At 40.5% G+C, this 22,411-nt stretch overlaps 1 protein-coding gene across 1 annotated transcript; it reads left to right on the top strand.

Annotated features, from left to right (window-relative positions):
• The first annotated feature begins 3,715 nt into the window (after positions 1 to 3,715).
• On the top strand, positions 3,716 to 19,916 carry LOC142626315 (red chlorophyll catabolite reductase-like). The gene is made up of 2 exons (XM_075800138.1): positions 3,716 to 4,121; positions 19,209 to 19,916. Exons 1-2 carry the CDS (start codon positions 3,792 to 3,794, stop codon positions 19,821 to 19,823), a joined length of 945 nt encoding a protein of 314 aa, XP_075656253.1. The 5' UTR covers positions 3,716 to 3,791; the 3' UTR covers positions 19,824 to 19,916.
• The last annotated feature ends 2,495 nt before the right edge of the window (positions 19,917 to 22,411 follow it).

Genomic DNA, 22,411 nt, shown 5'->3' on the forward strand with positions numbered 1-22,411 from the left:
AATTAATGCGGCCAGAATGGTTGTTGCCAAGCATTTAATGCAACCTTCCAAATCAGCCTAATACATCCAGATATTTGTAACATGTCCCTTATGTAGTTATCGTCCACGCCACCTCATCTTCGGGCACACCCGAAGAGACCTCATCTTTCATTCTAAATGTTGGTCTTTCTTTCTTCGGGTCCTCGGGTTCTTAGGTCCTCGGGTCCTCACATAAGTTATTGCAAATTTTTTTTCTAAATTCAATCTAGTATTAATGTCTTTATTGCAACTGAAAATTATAAATTATTACAACTGATTATTATTAGGGAAATACTAATGAATGCCTTTAGGGCATTGGTTAATAATTCATTTAAAGAACGTTTTTATGGGAAAAAAGTAATTAATGTTTTGACAGTTTTTTTCATTTTCCATAAAAGTGATGCCAAAACTTTCTTAAAATGGATTCTTAACCAGTGCCCTAAGGGCATTGGTTAGCATGACCCATTATTTTGAATATAATAATTTACTACTTTTAAGTTACTATTGCAATGACTTTTAATTTTTAGATGTGATATTATGTCTAATACTACTGTGCTAATTTTGTTGTATTAACATTTGATGTAATAGACTTATTTTGATATAGTGTGGACTTCATCGTGAATTTAATAAATGGACCCCCCATTAATATGAGAAGAAGGAACACTATTCTTCGTACTTTGAAAGTATTTAAGAATTACTCACGGTAGAGGAGACTAAAAACACTCAAAGTCAGAGATCTGCTCAAGATTGGAGAATTGTAATTGCCCACACAAAATTAAGAGCACAATAGGTTTAGGGCCCGTTTGGTAATGTTATGCTAGTTTCATTGTTTAAGGATTATGAAATTACGTTTGTGGAAAAAAATTATTATAAAAATACGTGTTATGTTGTTTTATGGACAAAATAAGGTGTGAAAATTCCCTGTACAGTTGTACTTGCAAAGAATAGTAGGGGTCTATTTGGTATATGTGTTTAAACACATGTTTTTAGTTTTTAAACAACATTAAACGTATTTTCACACACTTTTTCACCCACACATATTTTCAAAAAAATATAAACATCGTTACTAAAACAACGTTACCCAACGGCCCCTAGGTCATGAACACCAAATGACATTGTGGCAATTACATGTGGTAATGTTTAGGGCACATTTAGCAATATTGTTCTAATAATATTGTCTAAGAGCACTTACAGCAGTGGAGCTAAATAGCTATTTTAGCTCCACCAAAACACAAAAAATACCCTTGCAACAGTGGAGGTATAGTTTAAATTTTTAGCTTAATTGCTACAGTGCTCATATATTTATACATGAGCACTATAGCTCAAAACTAAAAAAAAAATTAATTTTTTATCCAGCTCCCGATTAAAATAATATAGGCTGATTATTTGTTTTCATTCTTTTATTCAGGCCTCTCTCTCTCAGTCACTCTCATCTCTTCTCCACTAAAGCTCTCAACTCTCTCAAAATGCTCTCAAGCTCACCACCGCCAACCCGTCACTGACCCACCAGCTAAGACCCATCGCCGATTAACCTTCTTAGCCTCAGACCCACGCCGTCTGAAGCTCTCAACTCTCTTAAAACTCTTTCAAGCTCACCGCCACCGAGACCCACCAGCTAAGACCCACTGTCATTGACCCACCAACTAAGACCCACCGCCGATCAACCCTCTCAGCCTCAGACCCACACTGTCCCAAGCTCTCAAACTCTCTCAACGTCACCGACCCACTCTCTCAAACTCTCACCTCTGTTTCACCGCCGTCCTAAGCCACTGGTCAGCTCAAACCCACCACCGATCAGCTCAGACCTACCTCTCTGTTTCACTTCAGGTCAATTGTTTCTGTCTTCTTCATGTGGATGCTTGGGATTTTTTATTTGGAAATTTTCTGTGTGCAGGAAACTTTACATTTTTTTTTGGCTTTTGATTCAGAGCATCCATGAATAGACAATGTATTGGGATTTTTCTGTTTGCAGGAATTTGTTGTGTGTTTTCTTTATCAGTGAGATTAAGCTACATGTCAAATTAATTATTTATGCATAATCATGTTCTATTGTTATAATTCTAAATATTTTAATTTTTGATATAAATATTAGTTTGGGAATTTTCTGTGTGTAGGGAAGAGTCAGTGGGCAGCGGTAGCAATTGTGGTGGCGGTGGAAGAGTCGGTGGTGGTGGCGGTAGTGGTAGCGGCTGCGAGTGGTTGTGATTGTTGTTTATTGTAATTGATATATTATTTTATTGTAGTAGATATATTATTTTATTGTGATGTTTATATTATTTTATTGTGTTGAAAGTTAAAATAGATCCACTGCTACAACATGTTTTGTAAAGTGAGTAGGTAAAATAGATAAAATAACTTTTTGTGGAGCTAAAAAGCTAAATTTTTAACTTCACTGTTGTGGATGCTCTAAGTATTGTAAAATTAGGTGTGTGAAAAATAAATATTATAGAAATTATTGTCGTGTTGTTTAATGGACAAAACAAGGTGTGAAAATTCCCTGTGCAGTTGTACTTAGAGCATCCATAGCAGACGTTGTAAATGTGCCAAATGCCAAATATTTGGCACATTTGACACACCAAACACAAAAACGGAGCATTATCAGATGTGTCAAATGTGCCATATTTATGCAACAGTGAACAGTGATGTTGCATTTTTGCCATGGTACAGACGGATGTGGCAAATGTGTTTATTATTTTTTTATTCGAGTTTTCTCTCTCCTCTCACTTCTTTAATTGATTTTTTTTCTCTCTCCTCACAATCTGTCTCTCACTCTCTCTCTCCCAACCGGTCTCTCTCTCCCTCTTCAGATCAGATCAAACCCAAAAATCTCTCTCTCCCTTTTTGCACCTCAAATCAAACTAAAAAATCTTCCCTGCTGATCTCGATCTCGCCGATGTCAATCTCGATCTCGCCGATGTCAATCTCGATCCTTGTCGATCTCGATCTCGATCCTTGCCGATCTCGATCTCGATCCTTGCCGATCTCGATCTCGATCTCACCTCATCAACTCCTCCCTACCGATCTCGATCTCATCGCCTCACTTTCCAGTCCTCGTCGTCGATCTCCCTAGTCCTCGCTGCTGATCTCGTTGCCTCATTCTCCACAGCTCGCCGCTGATCTCGCCGCCTCATGCTCCAACGCTCGCCACCGACATCCACAGCCCTCATGGCCGACCTTCAAATCGTTGTTTGAGTTTGGGTCTGTTTGAGTTTAGACCGATCGTTGTTTGAGTTTGGGTCTGTTTGAGTTTTTTTTTTTTTTCTTTTTTTGAGGTTTTTGGATTTGGAATTTGCTGGTGTTGTTGCTGTTGTTGCTGTTGCTGTTGTTGATCAACGTTGATGTAGTTGCCGTCGTTGATGATAATAGGTAGAGATAATATATTATTTTATTGTATAGTAAATATTAATATAATGTATAGAATTAAATTTTACAAATCTGATAAATGAGATATTGTAAAATAATGTGGTAAAATAATAAAGTAGAATTTTAGTGTTACAAAATGATTTTTATATTTTTTTATAACATCTCCTGTGTGGATGCTCTTACAAAGAAAAGTAGGTCACGCACGAACACCAAATGACAATGTGGCAATTCCAGTCACACACGCGTACACGACACCTGAAGTAAATAGCTGTTTAGAAAAAAGAGAGAGGAAGGAATTGAAGAAAAAAACAAAACAAAAAACCATCAAAAGAATAATTGTGTGGTGCATATATGTGCGTGTCAGTGAGTGAGAGTGAGAATGAGAGTGAGAAAGAGCGTCTCACATCACAATGTCTTACACGTTTCTTTCACCTTGTGCAAATCCACCAGCACCTGCAATTAATCTTCTGGCCCCCAAAATATCAAGAACAAGACCATCGTTTCCTTGTCGATCATCGATGGAGAAACAGCAGCTAATTAAAGGGTCCAAACTCATGGAATTCCCATACCTAACAGACCCACATAGGGACACCATGGTGGACCTCATCTCAGCCATGGAGAATCGTCTTGGTTCTCATCTTCTTCCTTCTTCGGTCCCTCCTGACGTTGAACACTACCAAAATGAGAGTGGGACTTCTCAAGGCACTCTTCACATTAGATGCGGCATCGACTCCTCTCCTGTACGTACTGTCTCTTCTAGATCTCCACATATAATGATCATGCTTGCTTGCTAAAAAGGATGAGATGGTTTTTTTTTTATAAGTTCTCTTTCTTTTCTTTTTCTTTTTTTTTTTTTTTTTTACAGAAAAAGTATGTTTATATGCTTATTAAGATTTTTAAGGCAGAATTTTGTGATAGCTTTCAAGTTTGTTTGATACTTCTGTTGCGTATAAAATTAAAATTAGTGCTGGGGAATAAAATCTTAATAATAAAATGGACAATCTTCATTTCTGGTAAAATAGAAAGGGTCGTGGATGAATATATATATATATATATATATATATATATATATATATATATATATATATGTATATATCACTTCTGAAAAATGCTAAATTTTTGTATTCTTGACAAGGGTATATGTGGGTAACCATAATAATAATTCCTATATTATTACTTTTTTAAGGGTTTTTTTTTTTTTTTTTTTTTTTTTTAAACCTTGTGCATATCCACTATATTTTTGTCATACTTCGTTCTCTTTTTTTAAATTTCAACTTAAAGTATGTATGAATTTATTTTTTAGAGTAGTTCTCCTTTTTCTTGTTTTTGTTGAAAGAAATCAATTTTCATATGTTAGTTGAGGTTGTTAAACTGGAACTATAGAATAGATCTCTCTCACTGGAGGGAGGCAACAAAGTTTTGCTAGTTTGAGTTGATTGGAATTAGCAATTATGTCAAAATGATATTTTATTAAGTTAGAAAGAACCATGTATTAGTTGTCTTTCCAAATAGGGAAAAAATAGAAAGAGGAGGAGGAGTTCTTTAGCTAATGTTGGTAGGGCTGTCTACGGGCTAGGTTGGTTTTGGACCTAGCTTGGACCCGACCCGTCGGTGTCGGGTGGATGGCGGAGGGACCAAAACCGACCGCCGACGTCAATTGGTTGAGTTGCTTTCAGGTTCCGGTGGTGTTCGGGTCAGTTTGGTCGGTGGAGAGAGTTGTCAGATCCTGCAAACGTCATCGAAATCTTCAAAAAATTCGCCAAAATCTGCAAATATGGTCGAGATCTGCATCGAAAATCACCGAAATTAGCTTGGATTTCCTCGAATCTCGCCAGATCTCACCAAATATGGTTGAGATCTACACCAAAAATCGCCAAAATCAACTTGGATCTCCTTGAATCTTGCCGAATCTCACGAAATATGATTGAGATCTTACTGGATTTCACCAAATATGGTCGAGATCTCGCTAGAACTCCTTGAATCTGAGCTTGATCTTGCTAGAGTTGATCGGATTTGTATATAACATCGGTTGGGTCGGGTGGCTCGGGTTTTGGAGAAGAAAACCTGCCACTCGACCCGTCGGCGTTGGGTCTTGGGCGCGGAAACCAATCACTGATCGACGAGAGCGTCGGTTTGAGCTAAAATTGGGTGGAGATCGGGCGGGGTTGTCGGTCCGGCGGGTCTGGACACCCCTAGGTGTTGAAAAGTTGCAAATTGTTATTAGAATCAATTTTATTATTAACCTATCATACGTCTATTTGGGATCTACTTATTTTGCTAAAATTAATATTTTTTGGCTAAAAGTACTATAGATAAAGGTAAAAGTTAGCTGAAATAATAGGATGGGACCCATAAATAATACCAAAAAGTGTAATGAGATCCATGAATGATAACAAAAATAAACTGAATAGTAAAATAAACTGGCTTTTTAATTTTTTCCAAACACATTGAAACTTATAATGCATTAATCATAAGTGTAAATGCAACTTACTTTCACATGGTTTGGCTGAAATTTAAATTGTCCACTTGTGATTTGAAATTTGACACTTTACCCACTTGGAATTTGATCGAAATTTAAATTGCCTACCTGTAATTTTAAATTTCATGATAAAAGTGTTTCGCTAGATCATTTTTTATCTTATTTGATATTGTAATTTTATGTTTTTTGTTTTTTTGGAGAAGAGAGACATAAAAGTGAGCTAAAATTACATATTTAGCCATTTTTTAATAGAAATATGTTACGAAATTCTAAATGAACCAACTTTAGATGGGTAAAGTGTTAAATTTTAAACCAAATATGAGTAAATTGTAATTTGCCCTAATCATAATGTATCATGATTTATGCCAACAATTGTAAAAATCTTTAATTATACTAATGTTTTGCTCTCTCTCTCTCTCTCTCTCTCTCTCTCTCTCTCTCTCTCTCTCTCTCTCTCTCTCTCTCTCTCTCTCTCTCTCTCTCTCTCTCTAATGTAGTGTCTATTATGCATAATCTAGTTTACACATAACACATAGGCAGCATTTTACAAGAGAGCTCCTGAATTTGATAAGTCACAATTTTGAACTTCTGTACTAGTCATTTTCCCAACAAAAAAAAAAGTGAGGATATTCTCTATTTTTAAATGTGTACTAGTCATTTTGCAAGGATGACTTTGCGTTGTAAAGTTCGGCAAGATTGCAAGGTTTTGAAACCCGGACCATTCATTGAACTGTAAAAGGGAGAGGTTCAAGGTTTTTGAGGTCGAACTGAGGTTGAACCAAGGTCGAACCGTGATGACGTCACAATTAATTAAAGCCTAAATATAGATATTAAATTTATAAAACTAGCAAAATTGACTAATATATCTATATATGTGAGGGTAATTTAATGATTTTCAAGTATATATTTAATAATTAAATAAGAAAATTAATAAAATAAAATAATAACTGTACGGGCGGCCCCCTCCTTCAAGCCCACTTACTCAGAAGCCCATGGTGGTGATAACGCGTGTAAGAACCTTACGCTAGTTACATGTAAAAACATTCACGGCATGGTCGGCGAGTGTGAAGCCTCGCCGTCCCTAACGGATGTGTCATCCAAGTAGGTTGAACTTTGAACTCACGGCATCACTAGAGGATGTTGCTGCCGAGCATAATACCTACTGGCGGAACAAGTTCCAACGCCATTGCCACATACTCCCACCAGTAACCAAACGTCCACTTAAGTGAAATGGTATTGGACCTTCTTTCCGTTGCCTAGGGAATGCCCCTGCCGAGCATCGAGTCTAGCGGTGGAGTTAGTTCCAATGCCACTGCTACTTTCCCCCACCCTCGATTGAACATCCACTTAGAAGAGGCAGTATTGGATCTCTCCTTCCACCCATCGAAAGAGTAATCATGACCATTCCACTATCTTTGGCTATAAATAGGCAAGAGAGACTCAGTTGAAGTGGTTGGCAATTCTAGAGCGAAAAGGACTAGAGCGAAAGGAAGTGGTCGTCCTGGAAAAAGAAAGAGGGTATTAGAACAAGGGAAACCGGGGGGCTAGGCGCGCCGAGCAAAGCACCTCCCATTGTAGGAAATCCGAAAGCCCATCATATAAATAGATTGTGAGCCTAAATACCTCCTAGGCCCAATAGTCATACTTGGGTGCACACAATTGGCGCCGTCTGCAGGAATCTCCTACGTAGCAGTGGTACTATCTAAGTGCACACGAGAGAATGTTTAGGAGTGGACAGGGAAGTCATGCAGAGAGTGGCTTTGGAGGGTCGTCGCGGGGGTCTACATGGCGAGAAAGGAGGCAAAAGAGGCTGGAGGACAGAAGACATGAGGGAGCAGAGAAATCTGGGTCCAGAGAAGGATCGTACCAAACCCTCCGGACAATGTCTGACACATTGGGCTATGGCCACCTCGACAGAAGAGACTAGGAGCTTGAGTAGAGGGATCAAGAACTCGAGTGCCTGCGTAGGACGGTGAGGGATTTAAAGCTGCAAGCGCGGGGTAGACGTAGGAGAAGGGATCATGACGAATGGAGGGAAAGGTCGGCCAGTGTGGGGAATCACCATGCAGCAAGATCCCATTAATCCAGGTCTTGTCGACACTGCGAGCGTCCACGGGAGTATATGGACCGTGAATCGACTTCCCTAGATGAGGGGCGACTTCGAAATGTGGCCATGGATGCCATGAGCCAGGCATTACGCCAAGCCCCCCAATCTCCATTCTTGAGAGACATTGAGAGCGCACCTATGCCGAATAGGTGCACACGGCCTCCGTTCAACTCCTACATGGGAAAGACAGACCTGGTGGAACATGTAAGTCACTATATTCAAATGATGTCTTTATACGCCCATAACGATGCATTGATGTGCAAGGTTTTCCCCTCGAGCCTCGGTCTCACTACTTTGAGGTGGTTCAACGGATTGAAGAAAGGTTTGGTCCATAGTTTCTCAGAACTAATCCAAGAGTTTGGAGTGCGGTTCATGACTTGCAGTCGGGTTCCGCAGCCCGTAGACGCGTTACTGTCCATGAAAATGGGGGCTGGGGAAACCCTTTGCAACTACGCCAATCGATACTGGGAGTTGTACAACGAGATCGGTTGGGGCAATGAAAAGATCGCGACGAGCACCTTTCGGATGGGGTTACCCGAAGAGTTCGGGCTGAGAGAATCATTGACCCTGAGGCCTCCTGAGGATATGAGGTAGTTGATGAGGCATATCGAGGAGTACAAGCGCTTAGAAGACGATCGGCTGCAGACTAAGGGGAAGACCCCGATTATCAATTATCCTCGGAATACTGGCTTCAACCCCAGACACAGGAAGGATTTGAGAATTCAAGAGCCCGGCTCAGCGATTGGGGGAGTAAATGCGGTGTTCAAGGAGCCCGTGCACAGGATCATTGATAGGATAAAAAATGAGCCGTATTTTAAGCGGCCGAACAAGATGGCGGGCGACCCATCAAGGAGAAACCAGAATTTGTATTGCACCTACCACAGAGATAAAAGACATACCACCACAGAGATAAAAGACATACCACCGAGCAGTGCAAAGTATTGAAAGATCACCTGGAGCAATTGGTGAAGGCATGACATTTGAAAGAATTTCTGATGGAGACATGGAATCAAGGGACCGGGCAAGCAGATCGACTGTGTCGAAACCCTCTCCCACCCCCTTTGGGAGTAATAGAGGTCATCCATGCAGTACCAACGGGCATTAGAGCACCCACAACGAGAGGGGTATTGGCCGTGGTATCAGCAGAGGGTTGTTTGAGCGAGCAATCCCCGGGGAAGAAGCCGAGGTACACTAGACAACCCATAACATTTGACGACGACGACCTAGAAGGCACCACTCAATCGCACCACGATGCTTTAGTAGTCATGGCCCGTGTAAGAGGCTTCATAGTAAAGAGAATGATAATAGACCAGGGGAGTGGCGCAGACGTAATGTACCCGGACCTATACAGGGGGCTCGATCTGAAAAAGGGAGATTTGTCCAAGTATGATACACCGTTGATGGGATTCGATAGGCATATGGTGACTCTAGAAGGATAGATTTCACTCCTGGTCAACATAGGAGGTAAGGAGGTAATGGTGACATTCGTAGTGGTCGCTTCTTTCTCATCGTATACAGTAATCCTCGGAAGGCAATGGATTCATGACATGGGAGCTGTGCCGTCCACATTGCACGTCAAAGTCAAATTTCAAACCGAAGAAGGGATTACAGTGATACGGGGTGATCAACAGATAGCCAGACAGTGCATAGTAGCCGCAGCCAACAACAGACCGAGCAAAAGGGATTAACCGAGAAGGCTCTCCTATAGCAATTATAGCAGCCCCATGTGGAGGGGACCAATGTTGCCGATGATTTGGTAAGAGTAAAAATAATGCCGGGAGGTGAAAGGAGTTTCCTAATAGGGGCAAGCTTGAATGATGAGGAAAGGGTGGAGTTACTGCTCTTTCTTATACAAAATGTGGATGTGTTCGCTTGGAGCCCATATGAGGTTCCCGGGGTCGACCCCGAATTTATAGTTCACAAGCTGAATGTGGATCCTTTATGCCCTCCTAAGAAGCAGAGACCGAGAAGGTCCGCAAAGAAGCATGTAGAAGCCGTCAGGTAGGAGGTTGGGAAGTTGAGAGGCGGGGGCCATAAAGGAAGCGTTCTTTCCAGAGTGGCTCGCAAACACAGTGGTCGTGAAGAAGAAGAATGGTAAGTGGAGGGTTTGTGTTGATTTCACTGACCTAAACTGAGCATGCCTAAAGGATCCGTTCCCGATGCCGAAAATTGATCAATTGGTGGACGCTACGTGCAGGCACTCGAGAATGAGTTTTCTCGACGCTTTTCAAGGTTATCACCAGATTGCCTTGGTTATCGAGGATCAGGAGAAAACAACATTCATAACACCTGATGCCAACTATCACTATACCGTGATGCTATTCGGATTGAAGAACGCGAGAGTCACTTACCAACGAATGATGACAAGGATGTTCAGGGATAAGATTGGGCGGATGATTGAAGTATACATTGATGACATGGTGATAAAAAGCAAGCAGGAAGGGCAGCACATCGACAACCTTAAGGAAGTGTTCGAGATACTCCGGCGACACCAGCTGCGCCTCAACGCCGATAAGTGCACTTTCGGAGTAGGATCTGGAAAGTTCTTGGGTTATTTGATTACCAAACGGGGGATCAAAGTTAACCTCGATCAGATTGAAGCCGTGATATTTCTCAAACCACCGAGTAATCCGAAATAAGTTCAAAATTTGACCGGTATGTTGGCTGTTCTCAACTGGTTTATTTCCAAGTTCGTTGATCGGTGTCAACCATTTTATCAGCTTTTGAAGAAGTGGAAGGGGTTTCAATGGGGCGAGGAATGTGATAGAGCTTTCCAAGATCTAAAGGACTACCTTGGGCGGGCACCGACGCTGGCAGCCCTGGAACCGGGAGAAGACTTGTATATGTACCTCTTGGTATCCGAGCATGCGGCTAGTGTCGTGCTACTGAGGGATAGTTGGGTATAGCTCCCGGTTTATTACATCAGCAAGACGTTAGTTGACGTCGAGACCCGATATTTACCACTGGAGAAACTGGTGCTGGCACTCGTGCATTCCACTCGAAAATTGCCCCATTACTTTCAGGCCCTCAATGTCCATGTCTTGATCGAGTACCCACTCCAGTTGTTGTTGAGAAGATCTGACCTTATAGGGAGGATAGCTAAGTGGGGGACTAGGCTAGGCTCCTTCGACATCAGGTATAAACCGAGGAATTTGGTGAAGGGACATGTACTTGCGGACTTTATTGTCGAATTCTCGCAAAAAAGTACGAATATGGTCTGCCACGTGGAGGTCGGGCCATGGAAAGTATTTGTGGATGGCACATCCAATGCGGCAGGAGCGGGGGCTGGAATTGTGGTCATCACCCTAGAAGGGCTAAAGCTAGAGCACTCGTTCAGGTTAGGCTTCAGGGCTTCTAATAATGAGGCCGAATATGAGGCCCTGCTTGTCGGACTAAGAGTTGTCATGGATTTGGGAGCCATAGAAGTGGAAGTTTACTCGGATTCTCTCCTAGTAGTTAATCAAGTGCAAGGGAACTTCGAGGCTAAAGATACTCGGATGATTGAATATCTGCGGCTGGTAAAGCAGACCTTAGGTAATTTCTCGAATGTCAAGATTGAATGGGTGGCCCGAGGACAGAATTGGCACGCCGATTCCTTGGCAACGCTGGCATCATCAATAGCTGACATGGTACCTCAGCTAATCAGGGTGGAGTTAGTGACCGAACCAAGTATTGCTGCTAGAGCGCCAGTTGCCCAGGTAACCATAGCCAAGAAGTGCTGGATGGACCCCATCATTGACTTCCTTGCAGAGGGCTGATCCCCGGAAGACGAGAAAGAGGCGTCCGGAGTACGACGGAATGCTGCTCGGTACTGGTTATCTCCCGATCGAAAGTTGTATCGGAGATCGTACGAAGGACCATACCTCCAGTGCCTTTGTCCTAATAAGGCTGAAGAGCTATTGGTTGAGCTACACGAGGTTGTGTGCGGAAGCCACATGGGGGGTCGATCATTAGCGCATGGGGCAATGACTCAAGGGTTTTGGTGGCCGCAAATGAGGAAAGATGCAACTGAGCATGCCCGGAGATGTGAGTAGTGTCAGATACACATACCGATGATCTTCCAACCTGCCGGGAACTTGAACCCAATAAGTAGCCCTTGGCCGTTCGCCCGCTGGGGGCTAGACATAGTTGGGCCTTTTCCCCGGGCTACAGGCAACCAGAGATTTGTGCTGGTGGCGGTAGATTACTTCACCAAGTGGACAGAGGCGGAAGCGCTGGCAAATATCCTAGATGTTGATGTTAAGAGATTTGTATGGAGAAACATTATAACGAGATTTGGGTTCTCGGAGTCTCTTGTGTCGAACAATGGTCTACAGTTCGACAGCAAGACTTTTCGAGAGTTTTGTAACAACCTCAGTATCCGGAACTGGTATTCCACACCAGCATACCCACAAAGTAACATCCAGGCAGAAGCAACCAATAAGGCCATCGTGAGCGGGTTGAAGAAAAGATTGGAGTGCACCAAAGGCAGATGGGTCGAGGAGTTGCCAAGCGTCCTGTGGGCATACCGAACAACTCCCATGAGATCCACAGTAGAAACACCATTCTCTCTAACTTACGGGGCAGAGTCTGTCATCCTCGATGAAGTGAACCTGTGCAGCGTCCAAGTCGCGGGATTCGCCCCGGACGAGAACGAGAGGCTGATGGCAAAGCAGCTGAACTTGCTAAAGGGACACCAAGAAACGACCATCATTCGGCTATCAGAGTATCAGCAAAAACGGCCACTATTTTCATCTAAGGACAGAAACCTGTCCTCGGTTCGATCCCTATCACTGAGCAGGTGGAGGCCTTAAGCTATTTTCATCTAAGGACAGAAACCTGTCCTTGGTTCAATCCTTATCACCGAGCAGGTGGAGGCCTTAAGCTATTTTCATCTAAGGACAGAAACCTGTCCTCGGTTCAATCCTTATCACCGAGTAGATGGAAACCTTAAACTATTTTCATCTAAGGACAAAAACCTGTCCTCGGTTCGATCTCTATCACCAAGCAGGTGAAAACCTTAAACTATTTTCATTTAAAGGTAGAAACCTGTCCTTAGTTTGATCCCTATCATCGAGCAGGTGGAAACCTTAAACTATTTTCATCTGAGGGCAGAAACCTATCCTCGGTTCGATCCCTATCACTGAGCAGGTGGAAACCTTAAGCTATTTTCATCTAAGGGCAGAAACTTGTCCTCAGTTCGATCTATATCACCAAGTAGGTGGAAACCTTAAACTACATCTTCCTCGAGACAGAAACTCACCCTCGGCACTGCCTGCGACACTGAGTTACCAAGAACCTAGGCAAACACGTCCTAAGGGCAAAAGGGCTACTCCCAACCCCCAAAAGTGAGAAAGTAAGGTATGATGAGCGGTCTAGCCTTAAACATATGCAGAATTGACGGTTATCAAACAAGCGGCAGGGAGACACAAGTGATATTTAAACAATATTAATCAAAGTTATCCAAGAGATAATGAAATTGTTCCATCGCCACAGCCCGGCGATTTAGGTCCAAACACAAACCAACGAAAAGAGAAAGAACAGAGCTAGATTTTCAAACGGCTGGGTTGGTGGGTGCGGGGGGAGTAATGGGCTGCTTAGTTCCGCTCCCAGCTATCTGGATCATCGGTGGGGTCTGGTCTTGAACAGCGTCGACTCCAGTACGGATATTGCTCGTAACCTCCGGTTCAGCTGTCTCCACGTGAGCGTCAATATCCTGCACGAGATCCCTCATGCTCGAAGTCTCCTCATCATCTGTAGCATTGGCTCGACTCAGAACGGGGGGGAGGGGAGGGGTTGGGTAAGGGATCTGCTAGGATTTCCACAAAGAAGAATCCTTAGCCACTCCCATCGCATGTAGAGCAGCTAACCACCCCTCCCCGAATCCATGGCGCTAAGCTTGGTGAATGATCGGTTCCGCAGAGTTTTCAGCCTCCGAGAAGCCCATGTTGTACCATTTTTCCTCGCAAGCTTCGAGGGATTCTTTCAGATCGGCAATTTGATTGGCTTGGGCTAGATTCAAGCTATCCGCCGTCGCTAGCTTAAGCTCTATCTCGCCTAGCTTCGTTTCCAAGACGGTCAGCTTACTCTCGGCGGCTCGCCGGGCTTTCTCGGCATCTATTACTTTCCTCTCTGATGCCGCGGTAGCCTCCCCTTTCTCTGTGGCAGTAACCTCAGCCACGTCCTTCAACACCTTCTCCCGTTCAGCGGCCTCGGTTGCATCTTTCAACCTCTTGTCCATAACACCAGTTAACTGCGCGGCCTGAAAATAGAACAGTAACAGAAGAGTGAAACTGGGAGGAAAGCTATCCATTACAACGAATGCAGTAAAGGGAATAGGAAATTACAGTTATGGTGTGCCATTGTAGCCGTCTGACGAGCGTCTCATCATCGCCTTCCGAAAAATAATGGACGTCCTCGGGCAGCAGGAGGCCTTGCACCAAACTCTGAGCTACCCTTCCCCCTTCACCCTTGTCCCTCAGACGAACGCTGGCGGTGGCCAGTAAAGACCTATCACCAAACTGAAAAGCGAGTTGCCAACCAACCTCAGATTAGGCAGAAGACGCCACGTTTGTCCCGACTCGAGCCGCTGGTGGAGTGTCAACCGGCGTCACTTGGATCCTAGACCCACCCCTTGCGCGGGGCAGATTCTTCAGTAGGGCGTCAGCCGGGGCAGGAGTATTCTTCTCGACGACCCTTTTCCTCTTCCTGGTTTCACCCACAGGAAGAGTTAGACCAGTCCCTTGAGGAAGTTGAGGTTGAGAAACAGGTCCGGCATCAGGTATGAACCGAGCATGGGTCATTTCCCTATGCCTCACCATTTCTCCCACGTTGTCGGAGTTAGTACCCGAAGTACCTGCTGGTTCGGCCGCTCCTTCCTCGGCTGTTGGTGCAGCATTTTCAGGCTGTTCGATGGCTTCGTGTCTTCTTCGGTTACAGGACACTCGCTCGGCAGAATCGTCCCTCACTAGAGCAATGTCCTGTGCGGTGGTATAGCGGGGGCTGAGGTGTCGAGCTTCACCAGTAGTAAGTGTAGGTGGAAGGAATTTCTTGTGCTGAACATCTATGTACGATAGGAGTGGATTGTCTACCAAGAGCGCCTGGTTGAAGTTTTGCCAGGTGTACACTGGGTTAACACCGAGGATCAAGTGGGAGGCCCGAAGTTGCCCGTCCTCGTGCACGAAAATCTCTGACCTAATAACAAAATTGAGGTCTCGCGCGTGGATGACTCAGGAGTCCAACATGAACCTTTTTGATTCTGCAACAAATTTGAGGATAAACCAATCAATTAAACTCAAAGAAAAGATATAAAACTGGAACAAGCAAAGGTTTTCGGGACTGATCGACTGCACGTGGCGAAAGTGGGCAGAGTAGCTCGCTGGCAAGCCAGTTGCCGCGCACCCAAACAAAATCTCTAGCCGAGTTTCTGTTGGAGTCGGGCAGACAAGAGATAAGTTGAACTCGCATATCTCTTAAATAATAGTCGGTTGTAAAATGACCGCACAATTTGTACATGAAATTAATGTCATGGTGGTTCAGTTACAGCCCGAACATTTGATTCAGTCGGCTGACGCAACTGACAACTCTATAAAAATTAGGAGGAAATTGGTCGGGGCATAGCCCAGAGAATCCTAGGGTGCCTATGATGAGAGGGTCTATAGGAAATCTAACCCCACCCTCAAGTAGGGACATCAATGGAAAGAAGGCTGCGTTTGAATCAGCTGCCCTCTCAAGTTCAATACTGTCCACATTGCAGTACGCAATGTCGACATCCCTTGGGACACCAAAGGTCTCTCTAAAACTAGCCAAGGCAGCCCTAGGGGTGAGAAGGTGAGAAAATCTCATTCCTAAAGTATGAAACAGAAAAGAATCGAAAAGGAGAAGAGAGGCAGAGAGAACTTACTTTAGGCTCTAGGGAGTGAAGAATTGAGGAAGAGTTTTGGTGCAGAAGAGGGATGCTCGGCAAAGGAGAGGTTAGGTGTGAAAGGAACGCGAAAAATGAAATGGGAGCCCATAATGGGCTATTTATAGGACTCTGAGGCATTTAATGAGACAAGAGCGGGAAAAACCTCCCAAATTCCTTTTAGGTAACCTCTCCATACGCGTGGGCACGGTTTACGAATCATCAGGCGATTTGCGAACCGGCAGACGGTTCACCAGCTGCAAAGTTTTAATTACTGATATGACGACCTGACGCGGCGCTGTTTTCAAGAAACCTGCCATGACGATTACCCTAGCCGTGTGCAGGAAATGTACGTTCACGGGAAGTCATCACCACGACCTGACTGGGATCCTTGATTAATCACTTGAGGCAGAGCATGAATCAAGGGGGGGCTATTGTACGGGCGTCCCCTTCCTTCAAGCCCACTTACTCAGAAGCCCATGGTGGTGATAACGCGTGTAAGACCTTATGCTAGTCACGTGTAAAAACATTCACGGCATGGTCGGCAAGTTTGAAGCCTCGCCGTCCCCGACGGATGTGTCATCCGAGTAGGTTGAACTTTGAACTCACTGCATCACTAAAGGATGTCGTTGCCGAGCATAATACCTACTGGCGGAATAAGTTCCAATGCCATTGCCACACACTCCCACCAGTAACCAAACGTCCACTTAAGTGAAATGGTATTGGACCTTCTTTCCATTGCCTAGGGAATGCCCCTGCCGAGCATCGAGTCTAGCAGTGGAGTTAGTTCCAATACCACTGCTACCTTCCCCCACCCACGATTGAACATCCACTTAGAAGAGGCAGAATTGGATCTCTCCTTCCACCCATTAAAAGAGTAATCATGACCATTCCACTATCTTTGGCTATAAATAGGCAAGAGAGACTCAGTTGAAGTAGTTGGCAATTCTAGAGCGAAAAGGACTAGAGCGAAAGGAAGTGGTCGTCCTAGAAAAAGAAAGAGGGAATTAGAACAAGGGAAATTGGGGGGCTAGGCGCGCTGAGTAAAGCACCTCCCATTGTAGGAAATCTGAAAGCCCACCATATAAATAGATTGTAAGCCCAAATACCTCCTAGGCCCAATAGTCATACTTGGGTGCACACAATAACCATGAAAACATTAAAATTTATGATTAATTTTTGAAGAACGTTGAATATCTTTGAAGGATTTTAAATAATTTTTTTTATTCCTTGTAAGAGATGGATAATTTAATTAAGTAGAATAAAATTGTGTTAAGTTGTTTTTATATAAAAAAAAATTGCTAAGGGGTTGGACCGCACAGTTCTTGACCAGTTCATGCAGTCCAACCCCAGTTTTAGAGGTTCATAGAATTAACTAAAAATACGGTTCTTTATGCTTAAAAAACCGATTTTCATCCCAGTTTCCGGTTTTCACGGTCTGACCTCCCGGTCTGGTTCGGTTCTGAAAACAGTGCAAGATTGACACATTTCACACATCACTAATTGTATGTGATAGAAATAAAAATACTTTTTGTGTGGTAAGTTTGGCAAGATTGACACAGGTCACACACATTTGAATTTTTTAATTATTTATTTATTTATTTTAGAATATATCACTTGAATTTGACAGAAATAAAAAAGAGTTCATGCGTGCAATAAGTATTTATTAATAGTCAAGTAAATGGGAAAATTACTAAATGTTATTTATTTTTAAAATGTGTGTCAAAATATTCACTACTTTTTTCAAAATATCTAACAAGATGCCTTATTTTTAGGAGTTGATTTTAATAAAATTACGAAAATCGACATTAATAATGTTGAGTTTTATGTATATTTTGTCATTAATGTTAAGTTTTACTTAAAAATATACATAGAATTTTGTTTTGAGGATATCGAGTTTTACACCGAATTTAATTTTGTTAAAATCGAGTTTTAAAATAAGTACATATTACTACCTATTTTTAAAATAACATTAATTAGTCATTTTCCTCCAAAGTAAAATGAAATTAAAAAAAAGTTATACTATGACTCACAACAAATCACAAAAAAAATTACAAAAATGGATTTTACTAACTAATACTTTGAGGTATATACTAGTAAACCTTTTAGGAAATATTTTATGAAAAACAGAAAAAATTAGTTAATTTTTTTAATAGTTTTTTCAACTTTTCATAAAAAAATTTAAAAAATAAACCATTAAAATGCATACGTTATAAAAATATTAATCTCAAATCAAGAATCCTAGAAGGTGTGTTTCATTCTAAAAAAAGAATTCTAGAAGGTGTGGAACTGCTGTGAGTATAATGATTAATTTCTTGCTTACGCAAGTAGCCCAAATATCTTACTTATGAAATTAGTCAAATAACTGGCAGCCATTGATACTTCATTTTTTTTTTTTTTTTTTTAACGCTAGTTAAAACTTCTCTTTCTTCTCTAATGTTATATAGGGGTGTTCACTATGGAACGTGGTATTACGATATTAGGCTATTTTTAACACCGTACATGAAGGTGTGGTTTAATTAAGATTATAAGTTTATAACTATACCGTACTTTATTTTTACGGTCACATATGCAGCGCAGTGCGGTTTAGAGTTCAGCCAAAATCATAACTGCATTGTACTTCATTTTTGCGGTTATACGTGCGGTACAGTGTATAAGATGCGGTTTGAACGGCTTGAAGTTGTTATATTTTTGAAATTTTGGATTTTTCCTATTCAGCTCAAAACTATTTTTTTTCCTCTTTGTTTTGAGTTAAGTTTTAAACTATTGAATTAGTTTTTCTTTATTTTGAACTGACTTTCCTAGTCAGCACTATCTAGGGTTATCAAGGTTTTTTTTTTTTTTTTGAAAACTAGGATTATTAAAGTATTAATAATATATTTAATATTAAAATAAATAAATATATTAATATATAGAGAGGGTGCGGTTTTCTTATTATAAAACCGCAAACTGCACCATGCTGTGCAGTGCACTGTTACTTGCGGTACGGTGCACTGTTACTTGCGGTGCGGTGCAATTATGTCATTTTACGGGTAATTTTGATACGATTTTTGCGGTTTGGTAAACACTCCTAGTTATAATTTAGCTGCAAAATTAACTATACTTCTCAAGCATGGCTCAAATATTTGTCCCTTTTTATATTAAAAAGAAAACTAAAAATGCCCCAACTATCCATACTATTACTATCATGCTGCCAATTAATATCGTTTAGAATTCTGCTGCCACTGAACGAGTGGACAAAAACCCCTGTGCTTTGCTCGCAAAGGGCCAAGACTAGAGTAGACATAGTAACAATATTGCTGCCGTAAATACTTGATATCATTGAATAGTATATATATAATTTATGTTGTATGGTCCAGATTGATTTCGTACTAGCAAGTTGGCTTCACTTGGAGCAACCAACCGGTGGTGCCTTGGACATAACCAACATCGCTGGCTACCTCAAGTCATCAACAGACGTGCCTCACTTCCAATTCGAGCTTGTAAAATGCAGCCCCACGTTTCTTATCCTCTTCCTCGATTTGATTCCTCGCAAAGACATTGTTTTCAGTCCTGACTACCTCAAAACCTATTATGAAGATACCCAACTTGAAAAATTCAGGCAACAACTAGACCAACTCCCTGAGGTTAAACCCTACTTCTCGTCGTCCCTATATTTTCGTTGTGTGGTATCGCCTACTGGAATCTTGGTTAGCATAAAATGTGAGGATGGTGCTGGACCAGAACGTGTGGAAGAAATTATACGTGAACATGTTCTTCCCATGTCGAACGACATTATGAAAATTTGGATTGATATGTGTGTTGGTGAGGGTGTGGAGGTAGGGGAAACTGAGAGAGCAGTATTGGAAAAGAGGGATACCTTGATTAAAAGCAAGGCGATACAGATGGACTTGAGCTCTAGCATGCCCAAGCAATTTGGACAAGAAGTGGCAGATCGAGTCTTGCGAGTTATAAAAAGTGTTTACAACGTATGATGTACTTTAACCCTTGCTGTCTTATAGAATAATCACTCGATTGAATATGTAAATACTCTATATTTGTCTTTGTATAATGCACCAATTATCTCATGAAGTGGTCTCCGGGATTAAGAGAGATGTCTCATAAGATCAAAAGATAAATATTTTTTCTTTGAACTCCATGGTAGCCCATTGTCCCATACAAAAAAATCCAATAAGATCATCTTACCAAAGCTTGGGACATGATAAACCTGCATAACATAATAACCTTTGATTATTTTTACCCTAAATATTAAGCAAATCCGATCCCGAATTAAATTAAGAGAAATAATACGTGTACAATATTTTTATAATAAATCATAAATAGCAGGTTGTTACTGGTTTTTATTGTAGGGTAAAAAAGTAATCTTAGTGTTAGGTTCAAATTTGAATCAGTAACAACTAACTACCTATGATTTGTTGTGAATATATTATAAAAATATTATGGACGTAGAGCCTCTCTTAAATTAATTAATAACTATCATCGCATTAAATCAATAAAACTTAACACCTGCACATGGCCATACTACTCGGCAAGTCTTAAAAACTGGGATCCCACTTGTTTGGCAGTATCATTTAAATATCCTTTGTCCCTTCCCAAGGTGAGAATGTCACCTTATCCCTTATCAGTCTTCTACGTGGATATAAAAATTAGAGAAATGATATATTCACAATATTTTCATAACATTTTTACAATAAATCGTAAGTACCATATTGTTACTGATTGTTATTATTGGGGTAAAAAAGTAATCTTAGCGTTAGGTTCAAATTTGAACCAATAACAACTAACTACCTGTGATTTGTTGTAAAAATATTGTGGACGTAACATTTCTCTAAAAATTAGGCTAGAATGCAAAATTTGTATTCTAAGTTTTAACATAATTCATTTTAGTTCTTTAAGTTTCAAGTTTAGTCAATTAATGTTTATTCGTTAATTTTCATTAACTTTTAAAAAAAATTCAATTATTAATTGGATTTTTTAATTTAAAAAAATTGAAAATTAAAAATTAAAAATTAGATAATTAACCATAGTATTTAATAAAAGTTGACAAAAATGTCTTAAAAGAATACATTTGAAATTTAAAACACTGAAATGAATGAAACCAAAGTTAATTTGCTTTTATCTATCTTAGTTATTTAAGTTTCAAGTTTATTCAATTAAGGCCTTTTTTCAACTTCTATTAATTTTTTTAAAAAATAATTAGGAAAATAATTTTCAATTATGAATTGGATTTTTTTTAATTTAAAAAAAAATTAAAAATTTGCACAATTAACCGCAATATTTAACAAAAGTTGACAAAAACGCCTTAAATGAATAAACTTGAAAAAATACTAAAATAAATAAAATTAAAGTTAGAGAATTAAAATGAATTCTGGTGAAACTTAGAAAGTGAGTTTTACTTTTTATCCTATAAATTACTAATCACACAAGTATCATATTGATTTATCTCACAATTCTCACCTTTTTCTGGATGCTTATGACATGGCAGAAACAAATTAGCACTTTTGTTGGGCTTTACTCTCTAGCATGAACCCAACCTGTTGAACCAATAAGTTTAACGCAACAAATTTTACATCTTTTTATAATTATTGAGGTGATTAATTATAATTGATATATAATAAAAGTAACGTCAATAATAGTATTAATGAGAATAATATTACATTAATAATAATTTATCACTTTATGTAATTGTAAAAAAAAAATTGTGATTAATTTTGTTGTATTGACAAGGATCATCAAAAATTTTCTTTCTACTATTTCTCTTTTGAATTAGCTTTCAAAAATCATTCACTAGCATACCATGCATTAAAGTATCTTACGTCGAAAAATATTTTACAACATCACTTTTCTTAATATTGGGAGGCATAAAAAGTAAAAACTCATTTAAAACGATTTATAGGTTTAGGACATTTTTCCACTAGATATTATGATTAATTACTTAGTTTACATTTTGTTTTTATAATTTAAAAAAAAAAATAGTTCGAGAATTGATTCGGTTTTGAAAAGCATGATCGTCCTACTCGATCAAATTCAAAACCAGTCATTGCTTTGCAGGTCGATTTTCGAACTTTCTGGAGGCAAAATTAAAGCTGGCACTAGGCAACAATGTGAATCATTGAGTAAAATATGGGACCCTAGCTTGTTACTTCTATTCTAGAATACCATCACGATCTCGACACGTAGCTTGACAGACAGCCACCTTTCATCGATACCTTTTGAGATCATTAACCACTCAGTACTTACCGGGAGGACAGCCTCTCTACGGTCTCATTCTCGAATCCTCTAATATATACCACCGACTTGTGGTACTTGGGTCGGCAGTGGGCACCCGACAGCTCATACGATCGAGAGCCATTTGATCAATTATTATTATTATTATTCTTATTTTATAACAGCCATTTCACCATTGATCAAATTTATCCAACAAAAAACTGGGACCTTGCATTAAGCATAGGGTCGGTGTGCAAAAATTTCTGTCTAGATAAGGATAATGATAGATAGTGGAGTTAAGACTTAATAGTGATTGAAAAAGACAAATTAGAAAAGTATAGTGAATTGAAATGGG

Source organism: Castanea sativa, chromosome 2, assembly GCF_040712315.1.
Source record: "Castanea sativa cultivar Marrone di Chiusa Pesio chromosome 2, ASM4071231v1".
NCBI lineage: Eukaryota > Viridiplantae > Streptophyta > Magnoliopsida > Fagales > Fagaceae > Castanea > Castanea sativa.

Bases quoted from the DNA above. Each gene is read 5' to 3' on its own strand.
- LOC142626315 (XM_075800138.1), top strand. From the start codon at position 3,792: ATGTCTTACACGTTTCTTTCACCTTGTGCAAATCCACCAGCACCTGCA. The intron at 4,122-19,208 runs GTACGTACTGTC...TGTATGGTCCAG, and splicing joins GCGGCATCGACTCCTCTCCT to ATTGATTTCGTACTAGCAAG.